We start from the raw sequence: 20280 nt of genomic DNA on the forward strand, positions 1-20280 counted from the left end.
CTTCTTCCTGTAGACAAACATATCAAAACGACTTCAGGAATTCAGTTTTTAATTTGTGAAAAACAATCCTGATGTCAAATCTTTTAACAGGAGGGCGCTGCTTGTTGCCTTTGCTAGATACAGGCATGCTTACACTTCTGGTATCAACGCTACTTCCAAAGTACCCCCTTATTTTTGGTGCTAGGACCAATGTATTATTTGCTAAAGGGGGAAGGTATGTTGTGTTCTGTTCTCTGGCTAAGGATCTGGGAGGGCCTGTATCCGGGTGGAAGGCTGTGGGTGGAATATTAGTGCTAGAAGGTTGTGGGAATCTAGGAAAAGACAGTTAGGAGGTGAGGGCAATTGTTGATGCTGTTTGTGTTGTAGCTGCTCCTGTTTACAGGAAATAAACTTACTTTTGAACCGCTCTGGAGCGACCCTATTTCACAGTAATTACTCAATTTTGAAAGGACACTTAGAATATATAGATTTTTTTGCACCCAGTAGATACAGCATTCTGGAGTATCAGGAATTATCAGGTCCATGTCAAATTGAGTTTGACATGGAGTTTCACTGCTAGCCATAACTATGGCCTTTTAATCTTTGTACATTGCCATGCATTTCATGGAAACTAGAATTTCCACAAGTAGTGACATGTGTACACTCAAATAATCTTCACATTAGTCTTCAAAATATTGGTCATAACTCATACCAAAGTAGAAATCAAAACCTTAAGAGTTAAGAACATTCACAACTGCTTTATTGAACACGTTTTAAGAAACAATTACTTTTATGATCTTTGGTATATGTTCAGTAGCAAGAAACAAGTTCATGTGTGTTGTTAAAATATTTCTTCTGAAAGTTTGCAAGGACTGAAGGCTGGTAAACCTTTAAAGTGGTGGGGTGTAAATGCCGAACTCAAAGAAAGAGTTTGAACAAAATATTTGATGTTGGAAAGCATCTCCATAAGTGTTAAACACATCTGAGTGTTACTTTTTTCAGATATAAAGGTCCTTATGAAATACCTCTTTGAGCTTCTTTTTTGAATTATCTAGGAAGCCAGTTTATTAAAGATAACAGTACATTAATTATAATAGAGCAAGAGAAGTGGTGCTGGATTATGTGCATGAATATGATTGACTGGTAGCATTTTAATTTCAGCAATGAGGACATCTAGAGTCATAATTAATTGTATTCTGCCTATTGGCATTATCTCTGTTTTATTTTGTTGACTTATCAATATCAGTGGACGAGGTAATCAGAAAAGGAGGCTGGCTTTGATATGCCCCCAGTGTTTTATTGGGGTTAAGTGCCTGAAAGAGATTCTTCTTGGCAATAATTTAGTCAAGGATAGAACCTTTGTAGTGTGCAGACCAGGGGGAGATTCAACTCTTCAGATTAATGATTTCAATAGATAAATGGGACATCAGAGTTTGAACTCTCCAAGGAAGATGTTCTTCACCAGAGGAGATATTTAATGTCTGGGTCCAATGGAATCAGCTCGTCTTTAATTACATTTTTGGTCTAGGGAGATGTAGGTAGGATTGTTGTTCAGCTGAAAATGTTTACAGGTGGTGAAGCTTCTGCAATGGTTAGGTATTCAAAAGAGGTGCTTTTATTTGTTTTTTCCAATTTTCTATATATGATGACTTTTATAACAAAAAAAACATCTCTTCTCTTTAGTCTGTCCTTATGTAATATCAAATTTCCAGGGAGAAGCAGCAGGTTGATCAAATGCTGAGATGACAGGGTGCACTGTGTCTCCGTGAGGCCCAACAGTTCAAGATGTTGGTTTTGAATCAGGGTCAGAGGGCATCTGATCTACATCTATACTAGTGCATGCATTAGCTGATTTAGCAGTTAGGTGTCATTGGTACATGTCGTACTAATAAAGCAAGTCATTCCAGGATTGCGACCAATGGTTTTGGAACTTTATGTGGTAGGTACAGTAGTGACTGAAATTGGTATTATATTGGTTGCCAAGAGTATAGCGAAAAGGGAAGATAGAATTTTATCAGCAGCACTATAATTGTTCTAAAGGTCAAAATGTTGGGTATCTGAGCTGATAAAAGTTTAAATCTGTCAGTGTATCTACCTGTGAGACTGAAGAGATTAAGAAGAGCGCACTTTTACCCATATTGTCCAAAATGTGATTGAGGTTAGAGATGTCATTGAGCATGGAAATTACATTATACTTCTCTCTAATTGTAAAGTAGTTAAGATTAAGGATTTTATTTGGAAGGTGAAATTTCAAATTTGGATTGCTATTTATCTTCTGAAGGATCGAGAGACCTGGAAGAAGTGGTCATTTGGGCAAGCGTTGGGAAGTTTGCTGCAAGCTATCGGAGGATTCATGTTGTCACTCGAGAGGTTTCATATCATTTAGCAATAGAAGCATTTCCTGGAATGATTCCATTCTATAATTAGCCATCTCTTTGAACATAATCATGTGTACAGGAAAGGCATTTATGGTGTATGAGCAAATCCAGATGGATGGACTAAAGATGCTTGTTTTTATTTTCAGTAGTTTGGGGTAGAAGAGGGTTCTTTTTTCCAAATGGATTTATTGCTGTCTGAATCAGGATCAGCTGTTAGTTTAGTAAGCCTTTCTGAATTATTTCTTTCTTCTGGAGTCATGGATATTGAGAGGCCCTTAATATCAGTTGGTGAAAAAAATCAGGATCTGAAGAGTGATCTCTGCTTTTAAGAGTGAGAAGTTGATTTGGGTATAATGACCATATTCGATCAAACAGCAAAAGAGAGCTCATGGTTATTTGGGACACTGCAATTTAGTATAGGAAATGAACTTCAGTTGGTAATATTAGTCTTTTGTACTCAGTTGCATTCGAGAATGATATTGCACCTTTGGAAGATTTTCATTTTGAAAGGTATGGAGAGGACATAATGTGTGATCAGGTTAGAGGTTCTGTGATATATAGCCATTTTTCAGTTGTCTCAAACGAGTTGGGAAATTTTGCAAGTTGATAGTCTATAAATGTATTATAATCTTGCTATTGTCATGGATTCTTAGGTGCAGTTCCGAAGATACAAGTGTTGTAGAGATATATTTGACATCAGGGAATTTAATGCATTTGGACATTATAAAAAAGAGGAGAAAGTATCAGCCCAATTGTTAGTAAGATTCAAATAACAAATTACGTTTTTTTTGTTTCACAGGTACTAGTCAGGTTGAAATAAAATATTACGTTTTGTAAACATTTCACAGGACCTACTGCTGAAGTGGTTTTTAGTTATTGGGAATTCAGAACGATAAATGAAGGCATTATGTTAAATGGTTTTGAAGGACCAGATGGGTACCATGACTCAGAAATGCTGAGGGAAAGGTGAAAGGAATAAACTTCAATAGTAGTCAACCACTATCTGACAATTAAAAGCTGCAGCCTGAGGTGTGGATGATGTTCAGCTGCAGGGTCCACACTGGAGTTGGATGACTTGACTCGCAGGGGTACATGTCTCTCTCACTATCTCAATCAATCAATCATTTCTAAAGCGCAGCATTATCACCCATAGGGGTATCTGTGTGCTGAGTTTGCTGCGTCTGCATCGAAAAGTCAGGTCTTGTGTTGCTTTCTTGAAACTGCCAGGGAGAGTGCCAAGGTGTAGGGGGAGGTCATTCCAGGCTATGGCGGCGATGTAGGAGAATATGCAGCCCCCTGCTGCGGGTGCAAGTGCGAGTACGAGTGAAGTGGAACACAGGTGTCTCGAGGGAAGATAGAAGTTCAGTCGGTGGTTGATGTATGAAGGTCCTTGTTTGTGGAGGGCTTTGTAGTCATGTGTGAGCATCTTGAACTGGCATCTTTTCTGGATAGGGGCAGTGGAGGTTTCTGAGGTGAGGGGAGATGTGAAAACATTTTGGGAGGTTCAGGTTGAGTCTGACTACTGTGTTCTGTATTTTATGAAGTTTTCTGAGGATCTGGATGGAGATACCAGTGTACAGGGCATCGCCGTAGTCGAGGCAGATGGTGATGAAGGCTTATGCTGCCATCTTTCCAGTGTTTACTGGGATCCATCTGAAAACTTTTCAGAGCATGCGGACGGTGTGGAAGCAGGAAGAGGCGACTGCGTTGACTTGTTGTTTCATGGTCAGTTGGCAGTCCAGACTTACGCTGAGGTTGCGAGCATGGTCAGTCTCTCTCAGAAAAATTAAAGATACAGCACTCATAATTACAGCTAGCCTAACTATAGTGTTAATAGTGTTAATATTAGACATAGAAAACATATAGGTGGACACTTTATAGCACAATCCCAATCCCAATGTTATTTGACTAATGCTCCGTAAGTGTTAGCAGTTAGTAGCCAGTGATCTTCCCCAAACATTGGAACACAGGAGATGCTGTCAAGCCACAGTATCTCGAACAACAATCATGGAAACAAAAGCCATGGTTGAAGGAAAAGTTTCTATGAAGTATGAAGTCAGAGAGAAAAGGAAGCACCAGGGGAACTGGAAGAACAAAATAAAGGTGCAGGGAGCACTTAAATATGCTGATGGAACTAAGTGTACATCTAAGACGTTGTGAGGCATGTTGTTCCTGCTATCTGGCTGCTTATATTTTCTTGGTTTCCGTCCTTCTGCTGATTTGATTGGATTCCTTAAACAGGAGGACCTAGCTCCTGTATCTCAGCCCCAGCCACCAGTATACAGTCTTCCACATGATCCACTTCTCTGGCCTCAGTCTGTTTTTGAGCATGCTTAGGACTTCTTTTTACCTGTTGTGAACCTTCACTGCTATTGTAATGAGTCTTAACACTGTGTAGGGCATTTAGTTAGTCTTATGTTCTAGATCTAGAAGTCTGATATTCTGATGATCTCTCATGGCAGGTTTGTAGACATTTTGAGTATCAGAATGACTATAGCAGCAAGCTACTATAGAAATCAAGTGATAGTTGAAGGACAGAGTCAGTACTAAAAAGGGATCCAGTTTAAGAAAGTTTGACACACCTAGTAGCTGAGTAAAATGAAACATTTAAATATATCTTCAAAACTCTGTGAAACCTAGCAGATGTTGAAAATAATATCTAGCAGGGAAAAAATAAAATATTACAGTTAGCAGATTGACTTTATTTATATAATTATTTATTAATTTATGTTTTTCTCATAGCGCTTCTGCACAAACCGCTATAGCAGTGCTTTATAAAGAACAGTCAATGACAATATCACATCATGAAAAACAATCTCATGCATGTATTAAAAGAAATTTAGTAGAGATCAGGGGCTTAGCATTGTTGCAGTATAGAATTTAAGAGGCAGTAGCTGTAGTATTTATTACAAGGAGAATAATTGAGACTATATAACTCAAAATTCTTCTCACTCTATTTAATAGAACCATCATCATAACTAAACCTTGAAACGCTGGATCTTTAGATAGGCAATGTTCTTAGTTGGACTGATAAAGAGTTTCAGACGATTGCTTTTTAAGCTGCTCTAAGTTGTTAATGAGTAGTTCTACATCAATGGATTGGTGTTGCCAGGTGCCCTGGATAAGAGTGGTGTCAGACAATTAACTCTCTCTCAAAATGTCAGCATGCTCAACAGAGGTTAAAATGACCATATCCCTTTTGCACACAGTTTTCTCTCAAGTCAGTAATTCATGCAGTGAATAGTGTTCATGTAGGGAAGACTTGTAAGTCACCACAGCGACCGCTGCCAGCAGCCACTTAGTCGCTACTCAGGCTCACAATCATCAACCAACCACAAATGTACTCACTGGTAACAGGGTCCATTTGATACAACGTTCTGGCCTCAGTCATGTGACCACAGTACTTCCCTGAATACCCTTCAGTTCCTGAGAGTGGCCCCACTCCATTTTCCTGCTGCATCAAGAGCGCCTTGAGGTGTACGTGGCAACATCCCGTCCTCATCACCAGTGTCCAATGCAAGATAAGAGGGTTACTCAATAAGCACACCAGAGAGTGAAGAAGCATCAGGTTTATTAAATAGACCTCAGCCACAGCATACCAACTGCCAATTATGAAGCATGCAGGTTCCTCACTCTATGTTATAGAACTTCATGACTGCAAGGTCCCACTGTTGTAGTCTATTCTACAATGTTCTGGTATTTTCTACAGTGCAAGTGAAATGGGTAACAGACAGATACAACACTGTACTTTTTTAAAATATACAAAGCAACAGCAGTCAGTATTATAAAAAGACATTGCCCTTTGTGAACAATGTCTTTAGATACTGCGCAGGGTCAGTTTCTGCAGGTTTAGTGTGCAGTGTGAGGGTGGGCAGGGTGAATGAACCCATTTTTTTCAAACTCAGTAGTAGGTATGTTACTACAAATTGCATAAAACACTTTGAATACACTTATATTTGACTTTGCAGAGTGAATGGGGGGGGGGTATTCGGGTTTGTAGGCACATACTTCCTGTGTGGAGAGTAGCAGCCCTTAGTTATTCTGAGTGACATTATCATATTGCAGAGAGCTACTATATTATTATTCACGATGACAGTATTATTTCAGCCACTATATATTCTTGTGGTGTTTTAATTAATAAAATCGAACCCTGTATTATTGATGGCTGTTACTTCTCCTGAAATCATATGTGTGATGGATGCGACTTCTGTCTTGGGCTAAATTTTGTTAAATGGAAAAGATGTGCTTTTCCTATAAAAAAATTCCTGTAGTGTATCCACATTACCACCTGGAACAAAAGGTTTCTGATGGTACCGTACATGTTTTGTCCAGTGGTAGAGGACTAAAATGTCATGGTAACTGCTGATAACTGTGAGCATGAGATGAACTCTTCATCAAATCATCCTTTAAAACCATCAACAGTGTCCTTCCTTCCTGTGGTTGTTTGTGGTTATTTATGTCGGCACACAGGTATCATTTTGATGGAGGATTTGCTCACTGTTTAAGATGATACACAATTTCAGATATTTGACAAATACATACATGCATACATACATAGAAACATAGAAACAATGTCTTTGGGGGACCACTGCATTCACTGAAATTTGCAAAACATACATGATTTTAGGGAGCTGAAACCAAAGGCCAACACCCCCACTCGTAGAAGTGTTCCAACACCACTGGTGTTAGTGTAAGATACAAAAAGGGGGCAATGGGCATTGTCAAAATGTCTGTTGTCAGGGTCGGCAGCATCAGTGTGGGGACAGTTATGGCAGGTCATAATGGACGGCATAAGTGAGGAGTGATAGGGTATCTAGTGTTATCATCATTATTGTAATGCTGTCCCAGATCATGGTGTCACAGTGTGTACTGCCAGGGTGTGCAAGGACAGTGTCACAGTGGGCAGTATCAGTATACTGTGTCAAGGTGTGCATTGTCTAGCTATGCATTAGCAGTAGGCAGAGTGTGGTCTGCAGCTATCATATTCTGCATTGCTGCATGTGAAGGGCCTGGGTGAGCAGAGTCAGAGTGTAAAGTGTTATGGTGGAGAGTGTGTCTTTGGGCTTTGTGAAGGTCAGCAGTGTCAGCATAAGCACTATCAGGATGTGAACTGTTAAGACATAGAGGGGCTAATTACAAGGACTTAACACCACAAGAACGTCACTTTTTGTGACGTTCTGGTGGAGTTAACTCCTTTGCCTTATTTACAAGGTGGTGTTAAACCACTTTACGTGGCCTAACACAACCTTGTAATAATGCCCCTATTTACGCAGCACTTAGCATGAAAGGGGAAGGCAATAGGTATTGCAGTGGGTGTTCCATCGCAACTCCCATTGCTTTTTTACAGTGCCTCATATTTACAAGGCGTAGGGCAGCGCTAACAATAAGAGCAGGAAATTCCTGGTCTTAAACAGACGATATGAGGAGAAAAGTTTTATTTCTCCTCGTATATTGCTCTTTCTACATGTGTCACATTCTGCAGCACACATTATTATTATTATTATTAAATTACATTTATATTGCGCACAGCTACCCTTGACAGGGTTTCCCGGCGCAGGCATGTCCACTACTGTAGACTAAGTAAACAGAGCTAGTCACTGAGAGAAGAGCCAGGTTTTAAGATCTCGACGAAACCTGAGATAAGAGGATTCGTGTTTCATACAGTTCGGGAGAGAATTCCACACTTTAGGCCCAAGACATGCAAACGAACGGTCACCCATTCTAGTTAGTTTAAATCTGGGTAGTACCAGGTTGCCTAGGGTGGAAGAACGTAGGGGCCGGGAAGGAACATATGGACGGATGAGTTCCTGCAAGTAGGCAGGGGCAGTCCCTTGCTTAATTTTAAAAATATGACACAAGGTTTTGAATTTGATGCGGCTTTCAATGCGGAGCCAGTGCAACTTCCGAAGAAAAGGAGAGATGGAATTTTTCCTTGGGACGTGGCATAAAAGGCGAGCTGCGGAATTCTGGACCACCTGGAGCTTGTTAGGATTGTTTATGTTCAGGAAGGTGTCCAGTGCAGGTACCCAAGCAAAATGGCACTAGTTTGCCTGCGCTGGCACTAGGCAGCTTTATTTGCACCAGTGCTAGAGCTGACGCAGAGGTGCACTGCATTCTTGCAAAGGCGGTGCATCCCTGCATTTTAAAACTGTCGGAGTGTGGCAGTACCACTTTTGCAGTAACACAGCGTTCCACCAGTTAATAGTATATATGCCTCAGAGTTTCAGGGTGGGCATTGCCTGTAGTGAGCATAGGTTGCTAGACTATGCATGCAGTGTCAGAAACTGCATTGTCAGAGTGTACCATGCCAGGGTGTGTAGAGCTTTGGTGTGCAAATGCACATTGCTCTGTGTCATCATGTGTAATATGAGTATGAATGATGCCAGGATTTGCAGAATAATTCCTGGGTGGTGTGAAAAAGGCAGTGGGAAGGTAGGTTGCTGGGTGAACAATCTGGAATTGTTGCCCTATTTGCCAACACGCTTTACCTACTGTAAAGTTGTGGACAAACAGCATGGTGTACTCCATTTGCACATGGAAAATTTGCTCATGTGCTATTTGTGCATGGGCAAATACTGCCAACTGGTAAGTGTGTTACAGGCCAAAAGAGAGACTTAACAGAAGCAGAAGTAGCCCCATTGTTGTAATTAGAGTCAAAATAATTGAATTTTTAGCCAAAAGTAGTCATGCATTTTGAATTTATGTTTCACTGTATTCAAGGACATCGAAATAAGATTAAAATGAATTGATGATTCCAAGGTCAACACAAATGGCCCCTTTGCTATGTTATGTATGATTAGTGGTAGATGTATTTTGAACAATGTTATGTATTTATTCACATAACTGTTAATGTATTATCATAAACATTTGTAAAATCAATTTGTTGCATTATAACATAAACAGTATTCATTTGACATTTTCCTTTCATAGATGTAGAATCAGTACTTCCCAATTTGATTACTACAGCTGAAGATATAAAAACTATAATGGAATCTACTGTGGACGTGTGGACCCTTAAAAGTATGCAAGTAATTTATATATCTAACTTTTACTAGAGGTTTCTTCACTGTAGTTGAGTAGTTGGCCTAGTGGGATGTGTGCCACAGCTCTACAGAGGTGCACCTGGAAACCTTTGGAAACAACTGGCTGCATTAAAAGACAGTTGTATAATGGTGGAGAAAGAAAAAACAAGGCAAGGTACCACTTCTCCCTATTTCCCACTGAGCTTTGGCTCTGCTTACATAACTTGGGGGCTGGATAAAATTTGGGGGCATATTATCAAGCCAGGCAATAAAATTATCGCCGCTTTAGCGGCAGAAAACTGCCGCTAAAATGGCGATAATGGGCTTGATAATATGCTCTATGGAATTCCAATTGAAGCCCATGTTAGATGATAATTTTATCGCCTGGCTTGATAATATGCCCCTTGGTTGGTAACTTAAAATCCTCTCATTTTTAGAGGAAATGTTCAATTCACAGGTGGCCCGGCCAACGCAATTTCTTATATCAAAGAGATAGTATTTGGAGGAAATTCTGCCAACAGATTTTCGTTCAAAATGGGAGCTTGCGCCAAAACCTGGAGAATTGTACTTTAATGAGCAACTCTAAATAATGCCAAATCCTTCCCATTTGTCCTACCATCGCATATTCCTGCTCACATGGTATTTCTATAGGTTGTCAGCAAACAGAGGCAGCTTAGGCTTTCAACATACAGAGGCAGCTTAGGCCTTCAACATACAGAGGCAGCTTAGGCCTTCAACATACAGAGGCAGCTTAGGCTTTCAACATACAGAGGCAGCTTAGGCCTTCAACATAGAGAGGCAGCTTGCGCAAATGGAACCTCTTTCCTTTTCAGTGATCAACCAGTGGTTCTGCCCCCATACAAACAGCTCTAGAGGCCCACCAAGGTTAGGGGGACCTTTTCTGCCCCACCTAGTACCCTGTTGAAAGATTCAAAGATGCACAATTGTTTATTAAGTTGTTAGTAGTGGAAACATCATAGCTTGCACCTAAATGTTGCACCAGAAAACCAACTTCATTATAACACACAATACATTCTACACTGCTTCTTCCTCAAGTGCAGAAGTAATTTAAAAGTATCTATAATCAGAAACAAAATTTGTGAAGAAATGATCAAGCTACTCTACTTGCTTTGAGTGCAAAAGGCTACTTTACTGAGAGCAAGCTGAGACTCTAAGCCTTCGGCTCAGCCATTCACAATTTCCTGCCAACATTACTAACATTTACACTAACCTAACCCCCCACATACTCCCACCTCAAATTTTCCTTGTGACCTCCATGAAAAAACCACACACAACATTTTAAAACATTAACATATGTCCTTGTGGTCCTCTGGTAGGAATCCACTATCTCCCTGCTGAGCCTGCCTGCCCTTTGATGAGGCTCTTCTCTCTGCTACAGGTCTTCCTTATTCTTCCTTCCATCCCCCAAATTGCCCTTTATCAGCTCTCCATTTTTCCGTTTCTCCTCAACCAGAATGATCCACCCCAGAGGTGTCATTTCTGTGCCCCCACAAGCTCATTTACCCATTCCTCCAGTGTGCTTGTCAACTCCCCCAGATAACACTTGCTCACCAGATCAGACAAGTGAACCCCATTGTGACAGAACAAAGATGGTGACTCAAAAACTATCTACCTATGAGAAATCACCATCACTCTCTTTTCTATGCAGAAACTACTCATTTATCTATTTATCTCCTTCCATGCCCTATTGATCACTGCTGGTTTCTGGTTTTTATTCTCTTTTATATAGTTTTCTATTCAAAACAATGTCTTCCCCCAATCCGCTCTTAACATTTCTTAGTCATGATCAGTTTAGCACTGTGGACTGTACCAAGTGGTTCTGCCCCCAGGCAGAGCACCACTGCCTCCGGCCCACCATCCCTTGCCTTGAATCGGCACCAATTGCTTCCAGTGCATGCTTCCCAGGCCATGCCAGTGCACCATTGCAACAACCCTGTCCAGCCGCGGCTGGTCAGCTATAAATTGCTTTTCAGCCAGTAGCCATTCCCATTTCACCAGGGAGAGCCTGCAAATCCAAATATCCCAGCAATGGCATGCTGCACTCAGCACACCGGTCAAATAAAGCACATCCATTTACTTCAACTCCTTCCTGACATAGCACCAGACACAGTTGCTATTCCACCTACCCATACCTTTCAGCCCATCCTCTTCTATCCCAGCCAAAACCCTCCAAGGATACCTCAAATCGGAAAGAATGAGTGTCAAACCGCTATGCTGGTAGCCCAGCTAGAGCCAGCCATTTTTGGAGGAAACATCATTCCTGCCATGTCTGCATATCCCTCCTGTCTTCACACCAGAAGAACACTCCTGTGCCATAGCCCAGGGGCCCAAAAAACTGTGCAACTGCACTGTTGGGTACACCTTTCTCTGCTTTGAATGCTTCAGTCTTATTACTGTACCTTTCCCTTTCTGATATGTTTTGGACTTCATCAGCTACATTTCCAAACATTACAGTCAATGTTGTCTATATTAATCACAGGTCCCTTTTTTACTCTTCACAAATTCAGATACCCTCAACACACTGAAAAACAACAATGTGAACAGTACTCTTAACAATTGAGCCTCTGAAGCAGACACACATGCAACTCTCACTTTCCTCACACCACACCACAGGAATCCAATGGGGATTGGTCTCCTATGTCTGGATATCCTGCCCTGCCTTCTGGATGATCCCTCGAACAATCTGCTGCCCAATTTTCCTCCTCAGGGTTCATACCCCCATTTCATCATCCCATAGAATGCTACCCCCAACAATCTTCCCCCAATAGTCACCGTTAAGGCTCTCCCAACCTGCCCCATCACAAACGCCAACATATTTCCTCTGCTTTCCCCATCCTCAGAAACCTTTGCTCCAGTGTCTCATCCCAGACTCCAGGAACACCCTCCAGGCCTATCGACACATCCTCCTCAAAGAGGCAGCTATCACATTTACCATCAATAGATATGCACTCACAGTCTGACATCCCACAGATTGTTTGTAACTCTGAGCCCCACCTCTGTTCCATCGGGGACCAGACCATGGAACCTCAACAACTGAAAACAAGAGAGTGCATCAGCCACACCATTTTACCACCCCACAGTGTGCTGTGCTCGAAAGAGAATGTTAATCTCCAGACATTGCAGGAACTGCTGGGTCAAAATCCTCTTCACTCAAACATCCTTTGCACTCATCCTGTCAAGTCTTGCAGCACTGCAGCATCATCTGACACAATCGCTACTCTCATGTTCTGCATCTCCCCCCACCCAAAGTTTCAACACCAGCAACACGGGAAACACCAACACACTAAACCCTCCCATGCCACCTTCCTTCGGTGGATCATTCAGTGGGTCATTCATCAGCCATATCATACTCAATTTTTTTTTTTCACATTACTAAGTCTTTCTTCACCCGTTTGGATACCTGGATCCTGTGGTGTGGCTTGCTGACTCCTGCAAAACTCCTTTCACCGGGTAAATACCTTACACGCAAAGTTCAAATACTCCAGAATCTTCTGCATGAGCCACAGTTCGCATTCACCTCATTCAGCAACACACTCAAAACAAAACCTCCAACTTGTCCTCTGGCAGACGTGAAACCATTGCCACTGAATCCAACTCAAAGCCCAAAAATGTCAACCTGGTTGTAGGACCCTCTGACTTTTATGCCATCAAAGGGATCCCCAGCCTGTCTGTCACCATCTCCAACATCCTGATCAGGCATACACATTCCCCCTACCCACCAAAAACATGAACATGTCCTGTTGCACTTATTGTCTCTTCCCTGCAGCCTTGCATCCGTATGGCTATTATCTCTAGAATATGTATTTTTATTGAATTAATGGATAGACACAAGCAATGCATTCCTAGATGAAAAAAGGGAGGAAGCGTTTACATTCACCTTTCAGCATTGCTGAATGGTGAAAAAAAAGGTTTTGTGGGAAAGAATCTCTACCAAGGCAATGACTTCGTCAGGTGAAGCTGTGCAGTTCAGTTACAAAATGAACTGCACACCACTAATGGGGATGATCCACATTTTATGAGATCCAATTCCCTGTGAAATATTAACTTGAACTTTTAACATTGACTGAGAAACAGCCCACAGAAGTTTGGACAACCAACTCCTGAAAATGTGTTGTAAACATCCTCTTTTTCAAATTGTGTACTGTGCATTTCAGTAACCATTTCTGGTTTGCATCTTCCACCTCTTTTCACCAGAATCACTTTAAATTTGTTCATGCAATGCTTTCAATGGAACACTGACTTGACACTGGAACTATTCTCAGGTCATTATAACATAAGCTAAGCATAGCTCTCGGTACAGCAGTGTATTTTTAACAAGGATTTATTCTCTTTTATATAGTTTTCTATTCAAATGATCAAATACATATTAATGATATGTCCTTGTTCTTGCAGCTACAAGTGTCCCTTTGAAGGAAGAGTATGTTGAGTCAAGAACACGCAACAAGGTTACTCTGGACACTTCTTGGGAGAAGAAGGCTACTACAGAAGGTAGTGGTGGCTCAGTCAGTGGTGTACCTACATGGACAGAGAATGTCATTCCAGTTAAGCCAGAATACCTTCCTACCAGCACAACTTTGGGGGAGCAAAGTGATTTATTAAGTGTCCATGATACCGCCTCAAAAGTTGCCGGGGCAACTGATGTTTCTTTAAAAGAAGAAGACATCTTCGCAACAAGAATTCCTTCATGGGGGCATGATATTGATTCTGACAAGCTTGAGATAGCTACAAAAATGCCACCTCTACCAGAGGATATTGCTTTTGAAGGACAGAAGATTTCTTCTAAGGGGCTTACTACCTGGATGCAGGTTGCTTCTTCGAAAGCTCCAGACCTTTCCTATATCTCAGTGTCTTCACAAGCTAAGACAGTCACTACAGAAGGACATGAACCTTTATTGATGCATAAAACAATATGGGTGGAGAATGACCTTTTAGAAAAGCATGAGATGTCAAGCACAAGCAAGCCTTTATTGGCCAAGACACTTGCTTTCGGGGGACAGAAGATTTCATCTACCTGGATGCAGGTATCTTCTTCGAAAGTGCCCGACCTTTCCTCTATCCCAGTGTCTTCTCAGGCTGAGACAATCACTACAGAAGGACATGAACCTTTATTGATGCATAAAACAATATGGGTGGAGAATGACCTTTTAGAAAAGTATGAGATGTCAGCCACAAGTAAGCCATTACTGGCCAAGACACTTGCTATCGAGGGACAGAAGACTTCTTCTCCGGGGCTTGCTACCTGGATGCAGGTTTCTTCTTCTAAAGCGACCGGCCTTTCCTCTATCCCAGTGTCTTCGCAGGCTGAGACAGTCACTACAGAAGGACATGAACCTTTATTGATTGATAAAACAATATGGGTGGAGAATGACTTTTTAGAAAAGTATGAAATGTCTACCACAAGTAAGCCATTACTAGCCAAGACACTTGCTGTTGAGGGACAGAAACTTTTCATCACAAAACTGCCAATGTGGCCCGATGACACCGGCATTGCAGAGAAAGACCTGTCAGCTACAAAGGGGCCTCTATGGGCATGGGATAATACAGTGGCTCCAAAGGGCTATGAAATTGTCTCTACAAGAGTGCGACCATGGATAGAGAATGCTGCTTTCGAAAGCAATGACATTTCAATTGCAGAAAAGCCATTTCTGGACCATCCTACACTTCAGACTACATACATCTTTCCAACAAAAGCGCCTCATAGTCCAGGTAGGTACCAAGGAAATCAGCTATCTATTACAAGCAAATTGTGAATGCTTCGATTGTTGTTCCTACTGATGATGCTAAATGTTTACAACCAATCCACAGTTCAGAAAGAGGAAGCTGTGGCCACCACTCTGTTTTTCCGAGCTTTGCTTGTTTTTTGTGGGTGACACCCAGATCTGCAGCAAACTGAAGAAAGGATCGGGTAATTGTAACCAAAAGGCAAACTACTTTGAAGATTATCAGTATTAGTAAAGCACAGGAAGGTTTGTCTCAATCCCCAAAAGACAAAAGTGGTCATTTAAGTTTTGATTGAAAGCCGTCAGCCCAACAGGGCTGCAGAGGCCCTGGGCAATGACTCACCCCTGCCTCTCTCCTGTGGAAGACTCACTTCATGGAAATTGCCACAGACAGAGTTTTCTCAGAGCTTTATGTCGACTAGGTGCCATGTATTTCTCACACACTTGGCATTCTATAAATGTTTAATTACGCACTACAAATTCCACTACTATCATTTTCACATGCAGGAACAAGACACAAAAGAGCATATTTATCAATGTTTTACATCACCCTTGCGCCATGCGAGGGAGAGCAAGTTTGACGCAAAACCAGGACAAGATTTACAAAGCCACGCAAGGTCACCTTATGTGGCCCTGCATGTCTTACTGAATCTGGAGTAACGCAGTGCAAGTCACTGACTTACTTTACTCTGCCCGAGTGTGGTGACCTATGTGTGGAGCGTGAGTGTTCCTGCGCATCCACCTATGGATTCTGAAGCATTCTCAGATTTACCAGCACTGCATCGCATTTGGCGATGCAGCGCGCACAACTAACTTTTTTGTTACTTACCTTAAATCGTCCGTATGCCGCATTTTACAACCCCCCACCCTGCCCCTTCCCCGCCCCATGTCACTGCCTGGTGGCACGCACTATGCGGGCCGTGGCTGATGGGGAGTCCAGGTTGACCTCGACCTTGTGTGGACACAATGCGGCCAGTGTGTAATGTGGCATAGAGAGTGCATAATCACTTTGTGTACTGTGTGTGCTGTGTCCTGAAAGGCAATGTGTTCCTACCTTCAAGTGGCATCTGACTTGGAAACGCGCGCACCCCTCCGGTCATGTGTGCTTTATTGGTGCCAACCTCCTATTGTGGTGTCGTTGCTCCTATCAGTGGGATTGATCTGGGATTTACTGTTCATGTGCTTGTCTGGCGGCTATGTGCCACCCCACCTGCCACCTGTGACCTCTCAATTTGTGGCCCCTGGCCTGGGATTCACGCCCTGCCTAACTATGTATTTCTGAGTCGGGGTAGACGTGGAGTGAACAACGGGCGAGTTAGTCAGTAAAGATGCGATTTTGTTTTCATACATGAATGTATTGTTATTCATATTGACATCAACTTTTTCAATATTAATGGACCAATTAATTCTCTTCCTACCTTTATACACTAATTATGGCCCTCATTTATGAAAAGTGACACATCGCTGCGAGAAAACAGCGATGCGTCACTTTTCTTTGCTCCCTCCTTGCGGCACCAATGCAGCGTCATATTTACAGTATGACGCATCATGTTGCAAGGAGTTACAAATACATCAGTATTTCTGACGTACCTGTAGGAGAAACAATGACGCATTGCTGGAGTGTGTCACAAAGGTGACGCAACTCCAGCAATGGATCATTACACATGGGCAAGGCCCATGTTAAATGTGCCTGCGTCAGTCTTACACCTGCCATGAGGCAGGCGTAAGATATTGACACATTTGCGTCCTAGAAGTGGCGCAGTGAAATCTTATTGATTCTTACGACCGTTTCTTGCGTCGGAACGCCCTCGTGCATACATTATACCTGGCGCAGGTATAATGTGACTCAGGGGTTTACAAAGTGACACATCTACTAGATGCATCACTTTGTAAATATGGTGCAAAATGGCACATTTTTTACACCGCTGGTGCATCACAAAAAGTGACGTACAGGCTGCGCACAAGTGACGCAAGTGCCCATGAATAAGCTTCTATATTTTTTAGAACTACTTGTTGAAGGGTGCTGAGCTTTTTTCTGTCCTTGTGATGTATCCTCTGGAATTTACAGGCAGAGACATGCCCACCTCGACAAAAGAACCTTTGTGTTTATTTATAACAACTTGTAAACCTTTAAAGTATGTAACACACAGTACCTACAATTATCTAAAGCACATTTGTAACCTTTCTATCAGTGACGTGTGGGCTGTATGAAATAAAAAATGGGCTAGTAATTTACTTCAAATTATGGTTACCGAAACATGGTTTCAATTGCTGAAATGGGATAATTGCAAAACAGATTAATAAACAGCAGGGAGATTTATTAGACATTACGGAATCAGATTAATTGAAATTCGGGTAATTTCTCTTGAAGAAGAGATAATTGAGATGGTAATTGATCATCATCGCTGTCATTAGGGAAGACTCCTCTTCAGCACTCAGAAGGGAAAAACTATCTGCATTTATGATAGCATTTTAGGGTGCCTTTTTTATACAGAGAAGAAATTATCTTTGGATTCAAGTTGATGCATTTGTCTAGACTCCATTTCTGAACCTGTTGAGAATCTCTGAGGCGCTAATCTAATGTGTATATAGTGTCGTTTTATGTCAATGGCAGATTGTGCGTAAAACTTAGGGCAGGCTGCCATTTAATTAAAAAAATCGAATTAAAAAAAGGCAATGTTCTATCTCATTTTCTTTACTTGTCTTCTAAAACCTGCAAGCCGGGCCTTATTGGTGCAAATCGTTCTTCTGCACAATATTTTGTGCCCTTCAAAATCTATCACAGGCGGGCAAGCCGCCCTTAGGGCAGTCTGTATTCTCTAGGAGGAATTTTTCGTGGGCACAAATGTTGCGTCTGGTTGCTCAAATGCATCCACTCCAGAAACCTGTGTTTGTACTCATGGCCTCAGTGCTTAATTTGAGCAGGTAGTTGCAGGTGGGACCTAGAGGGACTCTTTTTTGGGGGATTTATATTTAACAATCATATTTGACCCAGAACACGAGACAGCAAGGCAGCAAAACAGAGAAGAAAATTATGAGAAAGATGGCAAATAAGTAACAAAAGAAAAAGAAAGAATGGAAAAAAACGTGCAAATGTGAATTAAAGGGGCAGGAAGAGTATATCAGTGGATGAAAGAGGAATGAAGTGATATCAAAACTAGACAGCCCTGATATTCCCAACCGCATTTGGCAGAGGCGTTGGAGGGCTTCTGAGAAATATTTGGCCCCAACAACTCTTGTTTTACAAATTAAGCACAGCCACAACCTTTCACCCTTCAACGAGTGAACAAGTGTTTTATAGATAGATTTGTTATGTTGTTAAATAGGAGAGCAAGGATTAGCATTTGTAACACAAGGCTTGCCTTTTGCATCCCCACACTACCCTTACTACCACTAAGTTTGTGGGAGGTTGGGGGACATGAAGACAATAGCAGAAAAAGAAAGCACTCAAGGCCTTAAATCAGGAAAGAACTCTGCTTTCAAGCTAAAGTCAGAAATGAGAGACAGAAGCCAAGATCACCCATTGAGCAGGAATATTTAAAGTGAACAATGAGAATTTGTTGGGCAAGTTTGCACTGTATTTGAGGAGAATTTCTCAATATACAAAAAAGTAGCTCTTTCTTCATGGCTAGGGCCATGCCAGGAGCGGTTGCAAGTCCCATCTCTCTACCCAAAGCCTAGGACCCCTGCGCTGTAGCTATATTAATGCCACACACGGTTGCTGTCATTGGGTACTATGGCAAATTGCCACAACAGGGTGTTAGATGGCAACTAGTGGTATAAAAAAAGATCTAAGGGTGTGCCTCAAAAGGAAAATGCCATTTCACCGGGGGCTCGAAAAGCCTTGGACTAGGAAGTGAAGCCTCTGGATGCTGTTTGGTGTTCCTATTGGATGATACGATGTTCAGTCATGGGGATGTGCTGGCAGTGGCAGCGTCATGGGAATGAGGGGAGCAAAAGAGTATGAGGGGGTCTTGGGTCAGGACAGGAGGGATGTGACTGCTGGATCCCTACCACTTTGTGAGCCCTCAAGATTCTGAATAATCAGCTCTTGTGTGTTGGCTCAAGCTCTTGTGTGTTGCCACCTCAAAGGTGCCAGCTCTGTTTCTGGTGAAACTGTGGGACAGGGTCCCCTTAATCCACTAAGTGCAGCCAGCTCCAGGGTGCAGGTTCAGACCCCCAAAAGCTTCTGTGTGCTACCACACCTGGGTGCAGGCCCAGCTTTCAAGCCTTTGCATTTAACCATTTCTCGGGTAAAGACAACTTGTGTTGCCATGTGTGATCAGACCCTTACTGGCATCAAGGTGCACCCACCCCTTGACCAGGCTCTTTCCTATAACATATTGGTAGATAAGTGGAAACACTTTTTGTTTGATATTAGGAACTTGTCACGTTTAGCTACAGCACATTAAAATCATTCCTTCACTTCATGTCTTAAGGCTTTCCACTGGCATACTGACCTTAAATACCGACGCAGACGGACCACAGCGACCCACTGAGTGAATGATACACATCAAATGAAAGCCTAAAACCCAACACATAATGGACTGATGACATAGAGAGAGGTGGGACATTTTCAGAAGGAGTGTCATCACTGCTGGTCATGCTGCTAGATAGCCTAGGTCTACCACACCAAAGTACACAGGTTGCATAGCTGGCAGCTTGAAGTACCTACCGGGAAGAGGGAATTCTGCTTGGAATGCCGTTATGGTGCAATGTTTACTGCACTGATTCAAAAAATATCTAAGGTTTCATGGCATTAAGATAGTGCCCATGCTCAGTGATTCAATCCCATTGCTGCAATGTAGGATTACATGCATACATTAATAGCCTGAAAGGTAACTGCACTCTATAGTTCGGGTCACCAAATTCTCGCTGGGATTGTAAAGAACTGTAGCTTGTGGCACATGCATAGATCTGTGTGACAGCTGCACTTCACATTGTCAGGACAAGTAACATATGTTGTTAAGCCCCAAGAAACTAGTTGTAGAGTGCACTATATATGAGATCGCCTTATGTTATGTTATGTAATGAGTACTTGTAGAGGGCATAACTCACCTGGGAAGGTATCCTAGTGCTAATAGGAGGGGACTTCACTTACCATGCCTCGTTATGTCTTTTAGGATAGTCCTGTTGATCCAGCGGGTTACCAAACTCAGG

The 20280-nt window shown here is 42.0% G+C and overlaps 1 protein-coding gene across 1 annotated transcript in view; it reads left to right on the top strand.

Annotated features, from left to right (window-relative positions):
* The first annotated feature begins 14778 nt into the window (after positions 1-14778).
* The window catches only part of OC90 (otoconin 90), an 875163-nt gene continuing 869661 nt past the window's right edge, over positions 14779-20280 (top strand). The window contains exon 1 of the mRNA XM_085604908.1: positions 14779-15106. Within this exon, the coding sequence (XP_085461034.1) occupies positions 14788-15106 (319 nt within the window). The 5' untranslated portion in view covers positions 14779-14787. The remainder of the gene's footprint in view (positions 15107-20280) is intronic.

Source organism: Triturus cristatus, chromosome 5_1, assembly GCF_964204655.1.
Source record: "Triturus cristatus chromosome 5_1, aTriCri1.1, whole genome shotgun sequence".
In the NCBI taxonomy this organism is placed as follows: Eukaryota; Metazoa; Chordata; class Amphibia; order Caudata; family Salamandridae; genus Triturus; species Triturus cristatus.